Genomic DNA, 17347 nt, shown 5'->3' with positions numbered 1-17347 from the left:
GCCCCGAGAAGCCTTCCTGATAGTTGTTGCATCAACATTTGAAGTTTGTAACTGTTCCAAGTACTGCTCTAGGCTCATTTGTTTCTTGGGCTATTTCTCTTTAGAAAAAACAGAATAATGTCTTTATCCCTTCCTGTAAAAAGAACAAACTTCAGCTAGCTCCAGGATCACAATAAAATTTTTTACAGTAAGGTACTTTTTGGAGATACTATAAATGCTTGGCGTTAAATAGTGTATTATCAATGTCCTTTCCCATTTCCTTCTTCTTCCTTTTAGATCAGGTTCTGCTATACAGGCTGTCAGTGCACTAAGTACAGCTCTTTTTCTTCATTTAGCTGAAATTTATACTTGTTTTCTTTTCTTTTCTTTTTTTTTTTTCTGGTTATCTTATGATGTGTTTGTTTTCCTGATTAGACTGTAAACTCTCCAGGGAGGGAGCAGATGTGTTTCTGCTCACCATTGTGTGCTAGTGTATGGAGAAGTGCCTGGCATATGGTAGGTTGTATATGTGTGTTTATTGCATTCAGGTGTTGGGTTCTTCGTGCAAAGCAATAAAAAGTGACTTTGGCTAAATTTTGCCGAATAGGACTATATTGGCAGGATATTGGTAACTCGATAGCTTTCTGAAAAATGGGCAAGAGAAGCTAACAAGGGAACCAGTAGTGTAGGGTTTTATTGCTATTGGAATTGCTGTTACTGACTATGGGGCAACACCATGGGAATAATTTCTTACCCATCCCTGGCTCTCTGCATCACTTGCTAGAGATTCAAAGCTTTTACGGTAGTATCTGACTGAGTCTAAGCCATATGCCTGTGAAAGTCAGAGAAAGTCTATCTTATCTGGCACAGCTAAGAAATGATAGATTAGAGCTTGTTTAGAGAACTAAAACTTAGGGTCCTTCAGAAGAAGAAAATGAATAGTAGTAAGAGAGTACCTTTTTCTCTTTTGGGCTGGAAAAAAAGATAATAGTCAGAAAACATCCTTTACAAATCCAGTGTGTATCTGTTACTGATCAATAATTCATGGACCAATTTTATGTTCTGTTTACCAAAGATATACCTAGATATTAGACGATGTATAATTTATTAGGCCATTGTACTGTGGATCGTCACATGCATTAAGACCTGTAGTAGTAGCTAAGGAAGAAAGTCTGGATTTTGGTATTAGGATAGTGTAACACTTAGTTTCTTAGCTCTTAAAGAGGAAAGATGAATACTTTCAGTGTGCTTTTCTTCTAACTCCAGGGCATGATTTTGGGTAGAGGGAGAGGAAGGAAGATTTCAGAAATATGTTTGGAAGACCAATCTAAATTTACTTCATTTTAACTCTGAGAAGTAGACACAAATAGATTTATACCAAAATAAAGGAGGCATACCTGGAAAGTATCTAACTCTGCTTGGGGCCTTTGAGGAAGGCTTCCCAGATTGGTTGGTGATATTTTAGGTAGCTAATAAAAGATGAGGTAGAATTCACCAGATGTGGAAGAGGGTTCCAGGCAGAGGAAACAATGTATGCATAGATTAGTAAAAGATGTTTATGAAGGAAAATCAATAATTCCATGTGACCTGCATATATGCATCTACCTATAAGATTTATATGTGCAATGTGAGGGAGTTGAGAGCATATTGAGAAATGAAGCTGGAAGTAAACTGAGGGAAGATCTAAATGAACTTTAAAGAGATATTCTAAACCAGCAGTCCAATCAAATAAATTCACCGTCAAGCCTAACGCACATAAGAGCATTGTATTAAAAATAAAAGGATCTAGAGCTCTGGGTAGATCTTGGTTCCTTGCCATGCTAAGTAGATTTGATGTGACCGTTACAGAGAAAGTAACACTTTCAGTACCCATTCTATTAATTTTCTTAGTCATTATTTTTGGTAGAATTATGCAAGTTACATGAAATAATGAATATTATCATATGGATATCTCCAAAATATTGTAGACATGCCTTTTAAACAATTAAGGGAAAATGTAGGGTTCTGCGACGAACAGTTTAATTTAGCAGAAAATTCAATCCAAGATGGTAAGCTTACTTAGTGCTTTGATGTTTGAATGGTATTTGTGCATTACTGAGTCTGCAGGAACAAAAGGAAACCTCAGTCTAAAATTTCTTATTTCATGGATTTGTGAAACTTAGTTCCCAGACATACTCTCTGTTAATTTTCTTTCAAGCTTTTGACTTTTGCTTATCTTCTTTGTTTTGTTTTGTTAACTTCTAAACATAAACTTTATTATATTTCTAGTTGTGTCCTTTTGTGTGACTTGTCTTCTTTTTCTTTTTCCTGCTGACTTTCTTGATGTAATGTGTACAGAAAACCACAACTAGGATGTAAAAAGGAAAACCTAGTGTCTTATTTTACATGCCTGTATAGTGATTGAAATATTATATCTTGCTTCAAAATACTAGTTGCCCACTTGGATTTTTAAACCCCTTCATCTAGTGACTCCACAAAATTTGTAGGTTTTAACCAAGGTTTGCATAATGGCTGAAAACTGATTTTCCCCTAAATTGACAGAATAATCTGAACTTGGAAACATTGTTGAATTAGTGAAAATTAAAAGGTCATTTTAGAGTATGATTTGTTTGTTTTGTACTAAGATGATTTTTTTTTAAAAAATTAAGGTATAGTTGATTTACAATATTATATATGTTTCGGGTGTATAACAGTGATTCACAATTTTTAAAGATCATACTCCATTTATAGTTATTATAAAATATTGGCAATATTCACCATGCTGTACAGTATATCCTTATAGCTTACTTATTTTATACATAGTTGGTTGTATCATATTTCCCCTACTCCTAAAAAAAAAGATGATTGTCATGTAGAAAACACAATTTATCTGAATGTAGATGTGGACAAGTAGAACTTAAGCAAATCTGCTTTAGTTTAAGGATTAATGATCTATGTATTTTAGGAAGTAAAAATATTCTAAAACTGTATTATGTTGGTATGCAAAACAATATCAAGAATATTTATGTAGCAGGCTAGGGGTAGTCTGTTATCTCAATTTTGTCTTCATGCCTCAATTAGTTTCTTATTGTTGTCATAACAAGTTACTATAATCTTGGAGGCTTAAAAACAACACAAATTTATTATCTTCAGTTCTGAATGTCAGCTGTCTCACTGGGCCAAAATCAAGATGTCTGCAGTGCTGCATTCCTCTTGGGGTCTCTAGGGAAGAATCTGTTTTCATGCCTTTTCTAACTTCTAGAGGCCACCCACCTTCCTTGGCTTGTAGCCCCTTCCTCTGTTGTTAAAGCCAGCAGTAGCTGGTTGAATCTTTCTCAGGCTACACCACTCTGACACTGACTCTTCTGCCTCCCTGTTGTGACTATATGAGACCTCCCGAGAAAATCTGGAGTAACCTTCCATTTCAAGCCCCTTAATTTAATCACACCTGCAATGTCCCTCTTGCCATGTAAGGTCACATATTCAAATGTAAGTTTCCAGGGGTTAGGACTTGGACATCTTTGGGTGGCGGGGTGGGGGGGGATTATTCTGTTACCACAGTGCTCTTTTAAATATTTTGTTTGATATTGGTTATACTACAAGCTACTTTAGGCACAACCATGCTTATGTAAGTCGGCCTTGTTCCCTCTCTTGTTGTTTTTGCTTTGGTTCTGTGGTTATGGGGAATGCAAACTAGAAGGTGAAGGCTCAGATTCAAGCTCTGACACATACTAGATGCGACCTTGGGCAAGTGATTTAAGTTTGGCAGCCTCACTTTTTCCCATTTGTCAAATAAGCATAATACCTACCCTTCAAGTTTGTCATGTGCATTTAATGAGATAATGTCTATGAAGGTACTTTATAAGCGATGAAGCAGTGTACAAATGAAGAAAGGATAGTTTACATCATGCCCATACTACAGTTGTGGGGAAGTGAATGATTATGGAAAAGGAAAAAAACTAAAGATAATTGTGGATATTCTTAAATGGATTATATCTTGGTTTGTGTTGTAACCTCTGTTATGGTGGCATTTGGGAAAATCTTCTCCTTGCAGCATGCTTTCCTTTTTTAGGGAGCAGATGTTCCTAACAGACTGACCATTGCCCAGTTTTCTTAATAGTAAGTCTTTTCTCAAAAGGTAGACTGATGATGTGCACTGACAGAGGAGAACATGTAGCACCTGGCACGGTCAAAGTCTCTTTGTGTAGAAAGACGGGCTTGCCTGCATGATTGTTGAATATGTCCCTTAATAAAAGGAGAAGCACCTATGTTTATGTTCCAAATTCAGTGAATGGATGTCCCTTCTCTCCCACAATATCTGTTCTAGAGAAGGTCAGAAGTCAGATCACTGCCCTGCCACCCAAATGGCTTGCTGGAACACTTATTACCTGTTCCCCTAAGGGCTTGGCCATAGGCTGGGCAAACCCTGGCCATGCCAATTTTCCAGTCAAGAAAAATGCTGTGGAGTATTTTCTGGATATTACTGCGCTTTGTATTTAATAGAAAATAGAAAACTTAGCTGCTCTCTGGCCTCTCTGCCATACAGTTGCCAGCTCATTGCAATTAAAACAATCAGACCATCTCAAAAACAGCCTCCGAAGTTTGCTTTTGTCCTCTAGGTGAATTTTCTGTCTTTCAGAGTGGTGTCTAGATATCTGTCCAGTTGCAACAGTCCTGCAAATTAGAAAGTTAAAGAACACAGAGAAAAATAGTCTCCCTTCCCTTGTTAATACAAAATAAATTTATACTAAAGAATTATATATATGTGTGCTTTTTAAATGAAACTGTTTCTCCTGATATAATCTGTTGTTCCCCAGTAGAGAATTATACAATTGGAGAACTGGCAGGCAACCTAGAAATCAGTTAATCCAATTCCTTTATTACTAGTTAGTTGTTATTTTAACTCATGCAGTTAGTTGGTATTTTAACATTTTAAATGTTTTACCAACACTGAGTTCATATATTCCTTTAAACTCATCCTCTTCCTGGCCCATTTTGACCTGACTCACACCCATTATTTTAAGACTTAACATTGACTTGGGTTTTTTTTTTTTTTTCAACTTTAGTAAAGAGTTTTTGTTTTAAAATGTTAGATGCTTTCAGGATCATTTCCTTCTCATCACTAGGAGGAAACAAACCAGCATTGATGGAGCAGTGAGTGTTTTCAAAGGGCCTGTATTCTTTGTGCTGGCTCCATGAGAAGCATCAGAATTGCTCACGGAAGGAGAGGGAGATTTTGATTCTCTGTTCCCTGTGGTGGTAATAATTCAGTAAATAAATAAATGCCAGTCCCCAGTGAAATGAGCTTCATCATATTTTCTTCTGGCTCTACTTTTCTGACTCTTCTTGTTTGCTTTTAGAAAACAGTTATATCTAATTTTATATAAAAGATGTCCTTTATCTCTTATTTTAAGTCAATGCAATTATGTTTCTAGAGACATTTAAAGACACTTTAAAGTTATACAGCAAATCATCGTTGCATTAATACTGATACCTATCCACTGCATATTGTCTTTCAGAGTTTCTTAAATTAAGAAACTGTATTTTCTTACTAAGTCAAAGAAGTTATTAGCCTCCATTTTGATCTTCAGTAATATCTGGAATTTTGATTTTTTTAATGAATTATTTTTCACAGTATTCTACTCTAGTAGTTTGAGTACTAGGAAGTATAATGCTTATTGAATATAGGAAGAATAATGCTTATAAAAATTGCTAGGAGGAGCTTGCTCAATTTAAATGTTCTTGAATTTCATGAACTAAAACTCTTTTATGTGTGGGAGATGAAAATGTAAACAAAGTTAATTAAGAGGGGATGTGGAAGCTCATAACTAAGCTTTTGTATGTGAAGATTATTGGATACGTATCCACACTACTTTTTTTTTTACCTTTTTTTTTTTTTTTTTTTTTTTTTGCGGTATGCGGGCCTCTCACTGTTGTGGCCTCCCCCGTTGCGGAGCACAGGCTCCGGACGCGCAGGCTCCGGACGCGCAGGCTCAGCGGCCATGGCTCACGGGCCCAGCCGCTCCGCGGCATATGGGATCCTCCCAGACCGGGGCACGAACCCGTATCCCCTGCATCGGCAGGCGGACTCTCAACCACTTGCGCCACCAGGGATGCCCTTTTTTTACCTTTTAAAACATGCAAATAATGCATATTCATTGATTGAAAAAATGAGAAAACTTCGAGGGGCCAAAAGGAAATAAAAATCTCCCAAATCCCATCACCCAGGAAATCAATGGCCATAAGATATATTTGGATGGGTGTGTATAACGTTTGTGCACGTACCTTGTGGCCTTTGTATATACTGTTTGTGTGTGTGTGTGCGTCTGTGTGTATAAATATGTAAAATTATAATTCACTCAATTTATGTCCTATTGTGTTGGAGATAGATTTTTTTTGCTGTTTTTAAAATCTATTATAACAGTGCTTTGAACATGTTTATTAAGTGTTTGTTCATATTTTAAATTATTAGGATTAATTTCTAAAAATGAAATTTGGAAGTCAAAGGGATGTGTGTTTTTTAACGTACATTTGATAAATATTTGCGAAGTAGGAAAACATTGATACAACCTATCTCTGAACCAAACTTGATATAATCTTTCTTAGTTTGGCGGGTGAAACATTTATCTTGTCTTAACTTGCATTTCTGATTTCTAATGAGGTTAAGTCTTTTCTCATATGTTTATTAGCTCTTTCTGTGTTTTTGTTTTGTATTGTCTATTTGTATTCTTGGTCTATTTCCCTTCTGAATGCATATGTTTATTTTTTTGTTGTTAATTTTGAAAAAGTCTTTATTATATACATGCATTTCTGTTATGTGGCAGCTACTTTTCTACCTGACAGGTTTGTCATTTTTTAAAAACAGTTTTATTGAGATATAATTTATCATAATATTCACCTGTTTTAAGGCTACATAATTATAGAGGTTTGCAGATATTATTATAATCTAATTCCAGAGCATTTCTATCACTCTCTAAAAAGAAACCTCATGTTCAATGCCAGCCACTACCCAATTACACCCCCACTGATGTTAAAATGTGCTATTTAGGTACTACTGAAAAATGCTGCTAGTTATAATTATGTCACCATTGACTGTAATACACATTCATATTTCAAAGATGTTGATATCTGAATATTTGCAGCTGAGTCAATGAAATACATTATTTCACAATAGCATTATATTACAAATACATGATACTAGCAGCTGTCTGACTACTTTTTCATTTTCTCTCATATTTCTTTTATAGTATTTGTAATTCTCTGAAAATATCTTATGTAATTGTTTATTATTTCTCTCCCTTGAAAGCAGGGACCTTATCTGTCTCATTGAACTGCTATATTCCATTCATTTAGACATAGGAGTTACCCATGATTTATTTATTTAAATGAATGATCAAAGAGATTTCTTTCTCTGTCCTGTTAATTTTCACATAAATAAGTAAACCACTTTGGGAGATTTTTCTTTCAGGCAAATTTGTTATAGGAAGTGTGACTGAGCAAAAGTGATGTTTGAGGTAAAAAGCTGCTTAAGGAAGACTGCAAATTGTCTATTTTATTAAAGGGTGAATATAGGATGGCATTTTTTTTTAATTGAGGTATAATTGACATACTAGTTTCAGGTATACAACATCATGATTTGATACTTATATATATTGCAATATGATGAGCACAATAAGTCAATTAACATCTATCATCGTACATAGTTACAAAATATTTTTTCTTGTGGTGAGAACTTTTGAGATCTGCTCTCAGCCACTTTCAAATATGCAATACAGTATTATTAACTATAGTCACCATGCTGTACATTACATCATTTTAATAGCCACTTTTTGGGGGCAAAATATAAGCCCTCTGAGGACCTACATCATTATTTGTAAAGTAACAAATGGGAGCTGAATGACTAATACACAGGTCACTTCCAAATAAAAGTTTACTGTTTTGCTTTTCTAATGTTTTGGCATTCTTCTGGCCTTTGGCCTTTTCGAAAAAGGTGACATAGTCTTCTTGTTCCCAAGGATACTCTTTTTTTTTTTTTTTTGCGGTACGCGGGCCTCTCACTGCTGTGGCCTCTCCTGTGGCGGAGCACAGGCTCCGGACGCGCAGGCTCAGCGGCCATGGCTCACGGGCCCAAGCCGCTTCGCGGCATGTGGGATCTTCCCGGACCGGGGCATGAACCCGCGTCCCCTGCATTGGCAGGCGGACTCTCAACCACTGAGCCACCAGGGAAGCCCCCAAGGATATTCTTTAGGCATGAAAAGAAGAAATAAAAAAAATGTAGCTTTAGGATGATAAGGTAACTTTGTCTTAAAAATAAGCACCTCCTGTAATTCTCCAGCAAGTTGAATGTTCAGCAGTATCTTTTCAAACACTTTGGAGGAAATGAGAAAAAAATGAGAGGAGTTGGTCACTAATCAGTGGACAGAGTCTAAAGCTAAGACAGTTTGCGTTATCCAATATGCTTCTGTCCTGAAGTCTTCAATCATGGGAGTCTGATAAAGTGCAACTGGCAAGTTTAAAAGCCGACCAAAATAGGTGTTAAATTTTCAAGTCTCTGGTGATGTACTTGCTAATTAAGTTTAAGATTCTCTAGCAGCATTTTCTTCTATGAATTTCTGAAAGTGATAGTATGGAGTCTTATGTTAATTTACTTAATAGGGGGCAATTTCTTCTCATTTCTGCCATTGTGTGAGACACTCTTTTTCCTTTTAATTTACTTGGGAGATCACAGCTAATATTTGAAGGTGTTTTACAGAATTATGGACAGAAATTGTTGTTCTTTCTTGACTGTTCCCTGAGGACGAATTTCCTTCAGCACTGGAATTTCTTCAGTTGTCTATATTCTGTATCCCTTTCAAGATTGGTGGCGTGGTCCAAGCAGCCTGGGGAGTTCCGGCATCACTCGAAATGGTGACTCAGGGCTGTGACTCAAAATATTTACTTCCGTCATGTGCCCTGGATTAGCTGCCAGTTTCAGCCAGGTCATGAATGAACTTCTTGTCAGTGTGTTTGGAGAACAGGCTTTCCTTTTCTTTCTCCCCACCCACCTCTATTCACACTTCCTCTGAGTGAAACTTCTGCCTGAGGTTGAATTGGGTATTTTAAGACTTGGTCTCTGGAAAAAAAGTTCTGATTGGTAAAGAAGAACTTCCCATTGAGCAAACTTCTTAAAAAGATGGTAATTTGAGGTTGTGACCCTGTTGAAGCTGAAGGCGTTCAAAGCAATGGGTGATGATGACATATTTTTTGGAAAACTGTTGACTAAGTTTTGGATGCCAATATATGCCAACGCGTTATAGCCAAATACATTTGACTTCTTGTGTTTGTTAATGTAATTGAAAACACCTTTAATCACTTGATACTATAAGATATGGCTGTTGTCTTGGTTTTTCAAATGTACTTTTTAATCAAAAAGAGCCATATTGCCTGGTGCTTTTTCACCTTTGACTGGTGCTGCTTCATTTTTCTTAAATGCTGTGGGTAAATTGCTTGCCATATTGGAAAGAACTATGGATTTTTGTGCTCCATAATACTTGATGATAAAAATAAAACCAAAATATATGTAAAATTTCTACTTATTTTCCAGGACATTTTTTTAGCTTAAGCTAAACCTGATGTCCACAAAGGCAGATAACCATAATCATAATGGTAGGGGATGTTTTTGATGCTTTTTTTAAAAAAACAGGACATAGAACATGGTAGCAATGAGAAGCACATACTACTTGACCATGCATAGCAGCGTCCTATGCCACCACTTACAAATTTAGAGAAAAGTCCATTTGTTTAGGAAAAAAAAAAAATCTATGGAAGCAATTTTTCAAAGTAGTAGGAAGAGAATGGGATAACATTTTACAGAGGAAACTTCTCTTCCTCCTTTCAGAAACATAATTGAAGAAAAATTGCTTAGCATAGAGGGCAATTCAGAAATGCCATAAAGTCCACTCTTAGCGTTGCATGAAAGCTCTTGACAACTGTTCCCCTCTAGACCCTTTTCTCTAGTCACAGTGAACAACTCACAAGTCTCTAAAAAATCCAAGAGTATCCACTCCTTTGTTTCTTTGCACAGGATCTTCTCTTGGCTCAGAAAGCATTCCCTCACTTGTACTCTGCCACCCTTTCCCATTACTCTTTACACAGTCCTTTACCATTGCTCCACTGTAATTACTTGTTCCCATGACTGTCCCTTGTATCAGATATTTCCTTCTGGGGCAGACTACCATTTCATCATGCGTTAGGGTCATGGACAGCTACACCTGACTTTTCAGTTAGGGTTTGGATCAAACATGGAAGCAATAAGGTTTTTGAGGTCAGAGGCCCTTGGGTACAGAGGCCTACAGGTGGGAATGAGCAGGGCTTGAGTAAGGGACTGGGGACTCAGGGTAAGGGAACTCTTACATATAGAAATAAGTTTATCTTGGAACCTTGATTAAAATTTAGCCATTAGAATAATATTCTTTATTACATACCATTTTCCAGAAGGTTTATCATCATCATTTAGCAAAGAGCTCATGCTCAGATAGCTTATGATGAACTTCCATGTATATTGGAAGAGGAAGTAGATGTGACTTTGAGGGAATATGTAAGTCTCTTAAATCAAAATAGAAATATTCCTAAACTTGAAACTGAAGGAGATACAGGGGGTTGATTAAATAAACTGCTGTACAGCTATGTAATGTTGTACTCAACGACAATGAAAATGGTGCTGTAGGTCTACTCTTACTGACATATTGTTACAGGGAAAAAAGTATATACATTTATATATATAGTAATAGCTTGAATTTTTGTTAATATTGGCTTAAAATATCTACTTTGCATAAAAGGATATGCATGTATTCCTAAAACTAGTGTTTAAGAATAGACACCAAAATGTGATCAGAGGATATTTCTTTATGGTGGGATGGTGGTATTTAGATTCATCTTTACATATGGCTTTATTTTGTGTTTTATGTTTTCATTTGTTTTGTAATATTTTTAATGATTATTATTAGAGTAAGTATAATAAAGAGTGCAAATAAAGAGAAATAGAAGATATTCTGTTGTTGGCCTTATAGTACATAATATCTGTACTTGCTAACTGCTGTACTTTTATCTTGAAAAATTTTAAACTTACAGAAAATTTGAAACTGTAATACAATGAACAACATACCCTTCACCTAGATTCAAGTGTTCTTGCAGACATTGTGAAACTTTCCCTCAAAACACTTCAGCAGGCAGTTCCTCATAACTGGGACTTCCCCTTATATAACCACAGTACTATCATCATCACATACTAGAAATATGTCATTATTACAATACTGTTATCTAATAAAGTCCATTGTAACTTGAAAAATTTCTTCAGACACAAGATTCAATCAAGGATCACATCTTGCATTGGGTTGCCATAGATTGTTCTCTTTTAATTGTGAATCTTACTTTTTTTGTCTTTCATGACATTGATATTTTTGAGGAAACTATACCAGGTGTCTTGTAGGCAGGAATATTGTATTGGCAAGAATATAGTGATGTTGGGTCTGCGTGTCTTTTTTTTTTTTTTAACAAATTTATTTATTTATTTATTTATTTATTTATGGCTGTGTTGGGTCTTCGTTGTTGTGCACGGGCTCTCTCTAGTTGCGGCAAGCGGGGGCTACTCTTCGTTGTGGTGCATGGGCTTCTGATTGCGGTGGCTTCTCTTGTTGTGGAGCACGGGCTCCAGGTGCGCAGGCTTCAGTAGTTGCAGCATGTGGGTTCAGTAGTTGTGGCACGCGGACTCTAGAGCACAGGGTCAGTAGTTGTGGTGCATGGGCTTAGTTGCTCCACGGCATGTGGGATCTTGCCAGACTAGGGATCGAACCCGTGTGCCCTGCATTGGCAGGTGGATTCTTAACCACTGTGCCACCAGGGAAGTCCCTACATCTCTCTCTTTTTTCTGAATCGAAGTTTTAGAGTATGAGGAAATACATGGAGTCTTAAATTAGTTTGAGTACCACCTCTCTAATATGGTACTTTCGTTCATGGAAGATTTCCTCTAATATAGAAAAGTTTTGCTTCTGCTTTGACATCTTTAGGGTCTTGCTGAAAAGGCTGTTTTAAATGAAAGCAGAAGCAGGAGGTAGCAGTTGTGATAATGCTGTACTTTTTGTTCAGATACATTAGATCATAAAGTCAGTTCCCTCAGGCTAAGCTTACCTGAGTTTATCATGATGCTTATGGTCTCAAGGGACAATGAATAGAAGTGAATCCCTCCAAGCACCGACTGTTTCACTGTATTTCTCCTGCTTCATTAATGTAAGGGAGGAAAATGCCTTTATTTCCTTTGTAGAAAAGAATAGAATAGAAAGCCAGTAACACAGTGAGAGAACACAGTTAGCTTGCAGTGGAATTTTTTAAAAATCCTATTAAATAACTTGTAAGCGTATATTTTATGGCTAAAATCCTTGAAAAAACTATTAATTGAATCCAATTCTTCCAAGGGCTGAGCTTCTTTGTAGTTGTAGGTTAGTCCATTTTGGATATAGCATTTTGTTTTTAGAACATACATTACTCAAACTGTGCTAGGCTATACTGCAGTAGCAACATGGTTTTGTTTTGTTTTTTAATATACAAACAAATACCCAGATCTCAATCACTTAAAAAAGGATAATTTCTTGCTCATGTCATCATCTTGTGTGGGTCATTTGGCTATTCTTGGTGGTTTAGAAACTTGGACTGAGGCTACTTCCATTAAGGGATTCCACACCATCTATTCTTTCAACCTCATGGCTGGGAGAAAGAAAACATGGAGAATACATATCCACTGTTTTTGTTTTATTTTGTTTTTTAAAATGAAATTACAATTTGAGATTTCACATATAAGTGATATAATGAAGTGTTTGTCTTTCTGTGTCTGGCTTATTTCACTTAGCATAATGTCTTCTAGGTCCATCCATGTTGGTGCACATGGTAGGATTTCTTTTCTTAAGGTTGAATAATATTCCATTTTAGTTATATACCACATTTTCTTTTTTTCATTCAGTTGACCATAGACATTTAGGTTGCTTCACACCTTGACTATTGTGAATAATGCTTCAGTGAACATGGTAATACAGAGATCTCTTCAAGGTAGTGGTATCATTTCCTTCAGATATATACCTGGAGTGGGATTGCTGGATCATACAATAGTTCTGTCTTTAATTTCTTGAGTAGCCTCCCTACTGTTTTCCATAATGGCTGCACCAATTTACATTGCCAGCCAACAGTGTATCAGGATTCCCTTTTCTCCACATCTTCTGATAATAGCCTTCTTAATTGATATGAGATGATATCTTATTGTGGTTTTGATTTGCATTTCCTTGATGACTACTGAACTCATATCCACTCTTAACTGACTTGAATTGGAAGGGAGACATGCCACTTCTGCTCTTAGCAGAACTCATTTTATTGATAAAAATGAGTTATGTGGGGCCTCCCTGGTGGCGCGGTGGTTGAGAGTCCGCCTGCCGATGCAGGGGATACGGGTTCGTGCCCCGATCTGGGAGGATCCCATGTGCCGCGGAGCGGCTGGGCCCGTGAGCCGTGGCTGCTGGGTCTGCGCGTCCGGAGCCTGTGCTCCGCAACGGGAGAGGCCACAACAGTGAGAGGCCCGCATACCGCAAAAAGGAAAAAAAAAAAAAAAAAAAAATGAGTTATGTGGCTTTAACCTAACTATGGGAGGATGGGAAATGTAAGGGAGCACGTGAACTGTTAGGTGATCTATAGGTCACTGATGTGTGAGGTCGGCATGTGAACACAGGCTTCAAAGGCAAGCCAGCTACTGTTGGGAAACCTTGATTCACATGGTAAAAGGCAAGTACTAGCTAGTTTGTTCCTCCTTCCTCCCTCCCTTTACTAGTAAATGGTGCCTTTGTGACCACTGACAAAAAACAGTGAGTGGTGTTTAGACTACAGATAGAGGACTTTGGAAATAGACATGTTAAAATTTTTTTGCAAAACAATGAAAATGTTCAAAGAATAGCACAACTAATATGTTAACACCTTGCATCTTGCCTAGATGACATCTGGCATTATTGAAATGATCATTAATTATGTATAACTCTTCAATTGGTCTTAAGTCCTCAGAATGGAAATGAATAACCATAAGCACTACCTTAGATGGGTGGGGTTTAGGGAGTAGATTTAACCAAACCTTTTGATGATATTAACATGTTGGCTGGCATTCTTAAAATTGACACTTGTCTGATGTATTTGTCCAATACAGTTATTGAAATATATGTTTATAAGGAATGATTATTATAAACAGATTTTAAGAGGAACAGACTGGACTTTAAAAATAGTCTCTCCTTCCCCAAATACTTTATGCATATATTTCTGTAATTTTTTCATTGATCAGATCAAGAGCTTTCTCATAGAAAAGATTTTTTTTTTTTTTTTTTTTTGCGGTACGCGGGCCTCTCACTGTTGTGGCCTCTCCCGTTGCGGAGCACAGGCTCCGGACGCGCAGGCTCAGCGGCCATGGCTCACAGACCCAGCTGCTCCACGGCACGTGGGATCCTCCCGGACCGGGGCACGAACCCGTGTCCCCTGCATCGGCAGGCAGACTCTCAACCACTGCGCCACCAGGGAAGCCCTGGAAAAGATTTTTATCGTTATCTTTTTAAATCTACAGTGCTTTACATGAGTACCTGGTATATCAGGAATAATTTCCTCAATAATGTAGGCTGAAAAATAAATGTTTGCATGTAGTGTGCCAAATCGAATTCTTTTTCCAACCAGCCAAATAATGTCTTCTGGATTCTGACTCACGTTATAATGTCATTGGTAAGATCTTACTTAGTCTTTTACTAAGTGTTAGTGTAGTGTTAGCTAAGTGTTTTACTAAGTCTTTACTCTTTTACTAAGTGTTAGCTAGTGTTCTGTAAAGGTGTTTCATAGCCTTCTATTTTTGTAAATATCTTCATGCCACAGAAAGAACTTCTGGGAGTACAGAAGGTAATCATAAGTGTTTGTTTAATAGTTAATTTTCTTACAATTTAGCAACTGGAAAATTTCACATACTCTTTCACTTCTGCATTATGATAATTGGTAGTATTACTAACAAATCTGAGACACTTCTAAGTCATCCTGTACTTTATTTTTTCTGATTAGTTGAAAATCCCCAATATGTGTAAAGTATATGAGATAAATAGCCAGTGTACTATTTGATTAATCAAAGGCACACTAGTCATAAACCCAGTTGGATTGAAAGAAACTATGTTATACTAAGTAAGAATATTTTGTTTCTCACCCCTCACAGTTTTTTTTAAAATTATTTTTTAACTTAATTTATTTTATTTTAGGCAATAGAGATTATGCCAAGGATGATCCGTTGGAGTTTAAGTCCCATCAGTGGTTTGGAGCATCTGTGAGGTCAAAGCAGGATAAAATTTTGGTAAGTGTTTTAGATATTTAATAAGTTAACTTTAGTCAATTTATGTGGGAAAACAGGAAGTTTTATGCTTGAAAGCTGATAGTAAAATTCAGTGTGCTAAAGGGCAGAGAGTTTAATCAGGTAACTTAGCTCTGATCAAAGGCCACCCCTTCTAAGGATACCCTCTCTCTCACCCTTCACAGACTTGGCTTTTGCTACTTTCACCTTCATTCCTACATTGTCCATTTTTTTTTGCCCTACTCGATGGTTCCCATCAGTTTGTTTCTATCCAGCCAGGTTTAGGAATAGTGTGCCTTTGTTAATCAAATGCCCTTGTACCTCCTCTTCTTACGAATAAAACACCCCTGCCTTTGCCTCATCGTCCCCTCTGCTACAGTCCCCTTCATTTGCTCCCCTTTTCAAACATTTGTTGAAAGTGGTTTCTATAGTAACCATCTCCACTTCCTCACTTCCCATCCTCTTCCCAACCCCTCCTGTCAGGCTCAGGTAGGCATGGGCAAGGTCATTCTTGACTTGCGGGTCAAGAATACTTTTCTTGCCCCCTCAAAACCGTTCAACAAGGTCATTTGACCCATGCTTTTTGAAATACTTTTCTTTCCTTGCCTCCTGGGACTCTGTACTTTTCTGGTTTTCCCCTTTACCGCTGGTTGCTCTTTTGCCATCTCCTTTAATAGCTCTACTGCTCAGCTTCTAAATGTTGAGGTGTGTCTGAGCTTTGTTCTGGGCCCTTGTCTTCAACTACACCTTTTACCTAGCTGCTCCTATCCTATCCTGTGGCTCTGAATACAATCTATATATCATAATCCCCAAATCTATAGCTCTAGCTCTTAATTCTCCTTGGATCTTTAGAAGTTGTATTTCCAAACTACCAATTTGACATTTCCATTTGTGTATCTCATATATGATTCAAAATGAATGTGGACCAAAATGGAACTGTTAGCCTCCATCATAAAGGAAAAACCACAAAAATAAGTATTTCCATATAAACTTCCCCGTCTTAGAGGCACGACTCTCTATCCCAAACACCAGCAAGCCCTGTCAGTTCTGTCTCCAGCTTCCGGAATACGTCCCACGGCCCTCAGTAAACCATCATCTCCACTATTTCTACCCTGTGCCAAGCCATCGTTCCTCACCTGGGTCAGTGCAGTGGCTGTTCTCATCTCTCTGCTTCCTCTCTTGCCCCAGGTACAACCCATTCTTTATAGAAGGACCAGAGTGAACCAGAGCATTTCACCTGCCTGATTCAAACAGTCAAGCAGCTTTTCATCACTCTCAGGGTACAAATCTCATGCTCATCCTGGTTTTTATAAGCATCTGCATAATCCAGTCACCAGCTGCTGTCTCTTTGGTATCATCTCACTCCACCTCACATGTGTAGCTATACTAGTCTTTTTATTCCTTCCATACCAAGTCATTTCAGTTAGATCCTTAGTGTTTGTCCCTCTGCCTATCTTATGCTCATCTTACTGCTTTTCACTTGGGCTGGCTCCTTGTCATTCTGATTTCAGCTCTACTTTCACTTCCTCAGAGAGCCCTTCCCTATTTTAACTACTTGCATAGTATTTATTATTTTCTTCTTTTTTCCATCGGATTGTGGGGCATCGGGGAAGGATTTGTTTAGGAAGTGAAATTTCGGCAGAGCTTCAAACAATGTGTCAAATTTTAGCAATTGGAGGTGAAGGGAGAGGTTGAGAATGGTGGCATTCTGGGCAGAAGGAGGTACAAGGAAGCAAAAATATGCAGAAGTGGCAAATACTCCACTCTGGAACATCAGGTACATGTAGAGAAGTGGCAGTGATTTCTTACTTTTAGTTTTTAGGGTAAATATAAAATAGCCCAGTGTTATCTGCGCGTTTGTATTAAAATGTTTTGCTTCAAAGGATATTATAGAAAATTCATGGAATTTTTTCCAGCAAATTAAATCGTTATACTTTGGTAGATTACTATGCTGTTAAAACACATGTATTCTACCATTTTTACATGGTGTTGAAGTCTATAACTCTGAAA

At 37.3% G+C, this 17347-nt stretch overlaps 1 protein-coding gene across 2 annotated transcripts in view; it reads left to right on the top strand.

The window, feature by feature from the left end:
* The window catches only part of ITGAV (integrin subunit alpha V), an 87353-nt gene that overhangs the window by 17923 nt on the left and 52083 nt on the right, over positions 1 to 17347 (top strand). For both annotated transcript variants that reach the window (XM_060106433.1, XM_060106432.1), the window contains exon 3: positions 15249 to 15340. In XM_060106433.1, coding sequence (XP_059962416.1) covers positions 15249 to 15340 — 92 coding nt within the window. The remainder of the gene's footprint in view (positions 1 to 15248; positions 15341 to 17347) is intronic.

The sequence above is a fragment of the Mesoplodon densirostris genome, chromosome 8 (assembly GCF_025265405.1).
Source record: "Mesoplodon densirostris isolate mMesDen1 chromosome 8, mMesDen1 primary haplotype, whole genome shotgun sequence".
NCBI lineage: Eukaryota > Metazoa > Chordata > Mammalia > Artiodactyla > Ziphiidae > Mesoplodon > Mesoplodon densirostris.
This window is presented reverse-complemented; position numbering and strand designations above follow the sequence as displayed.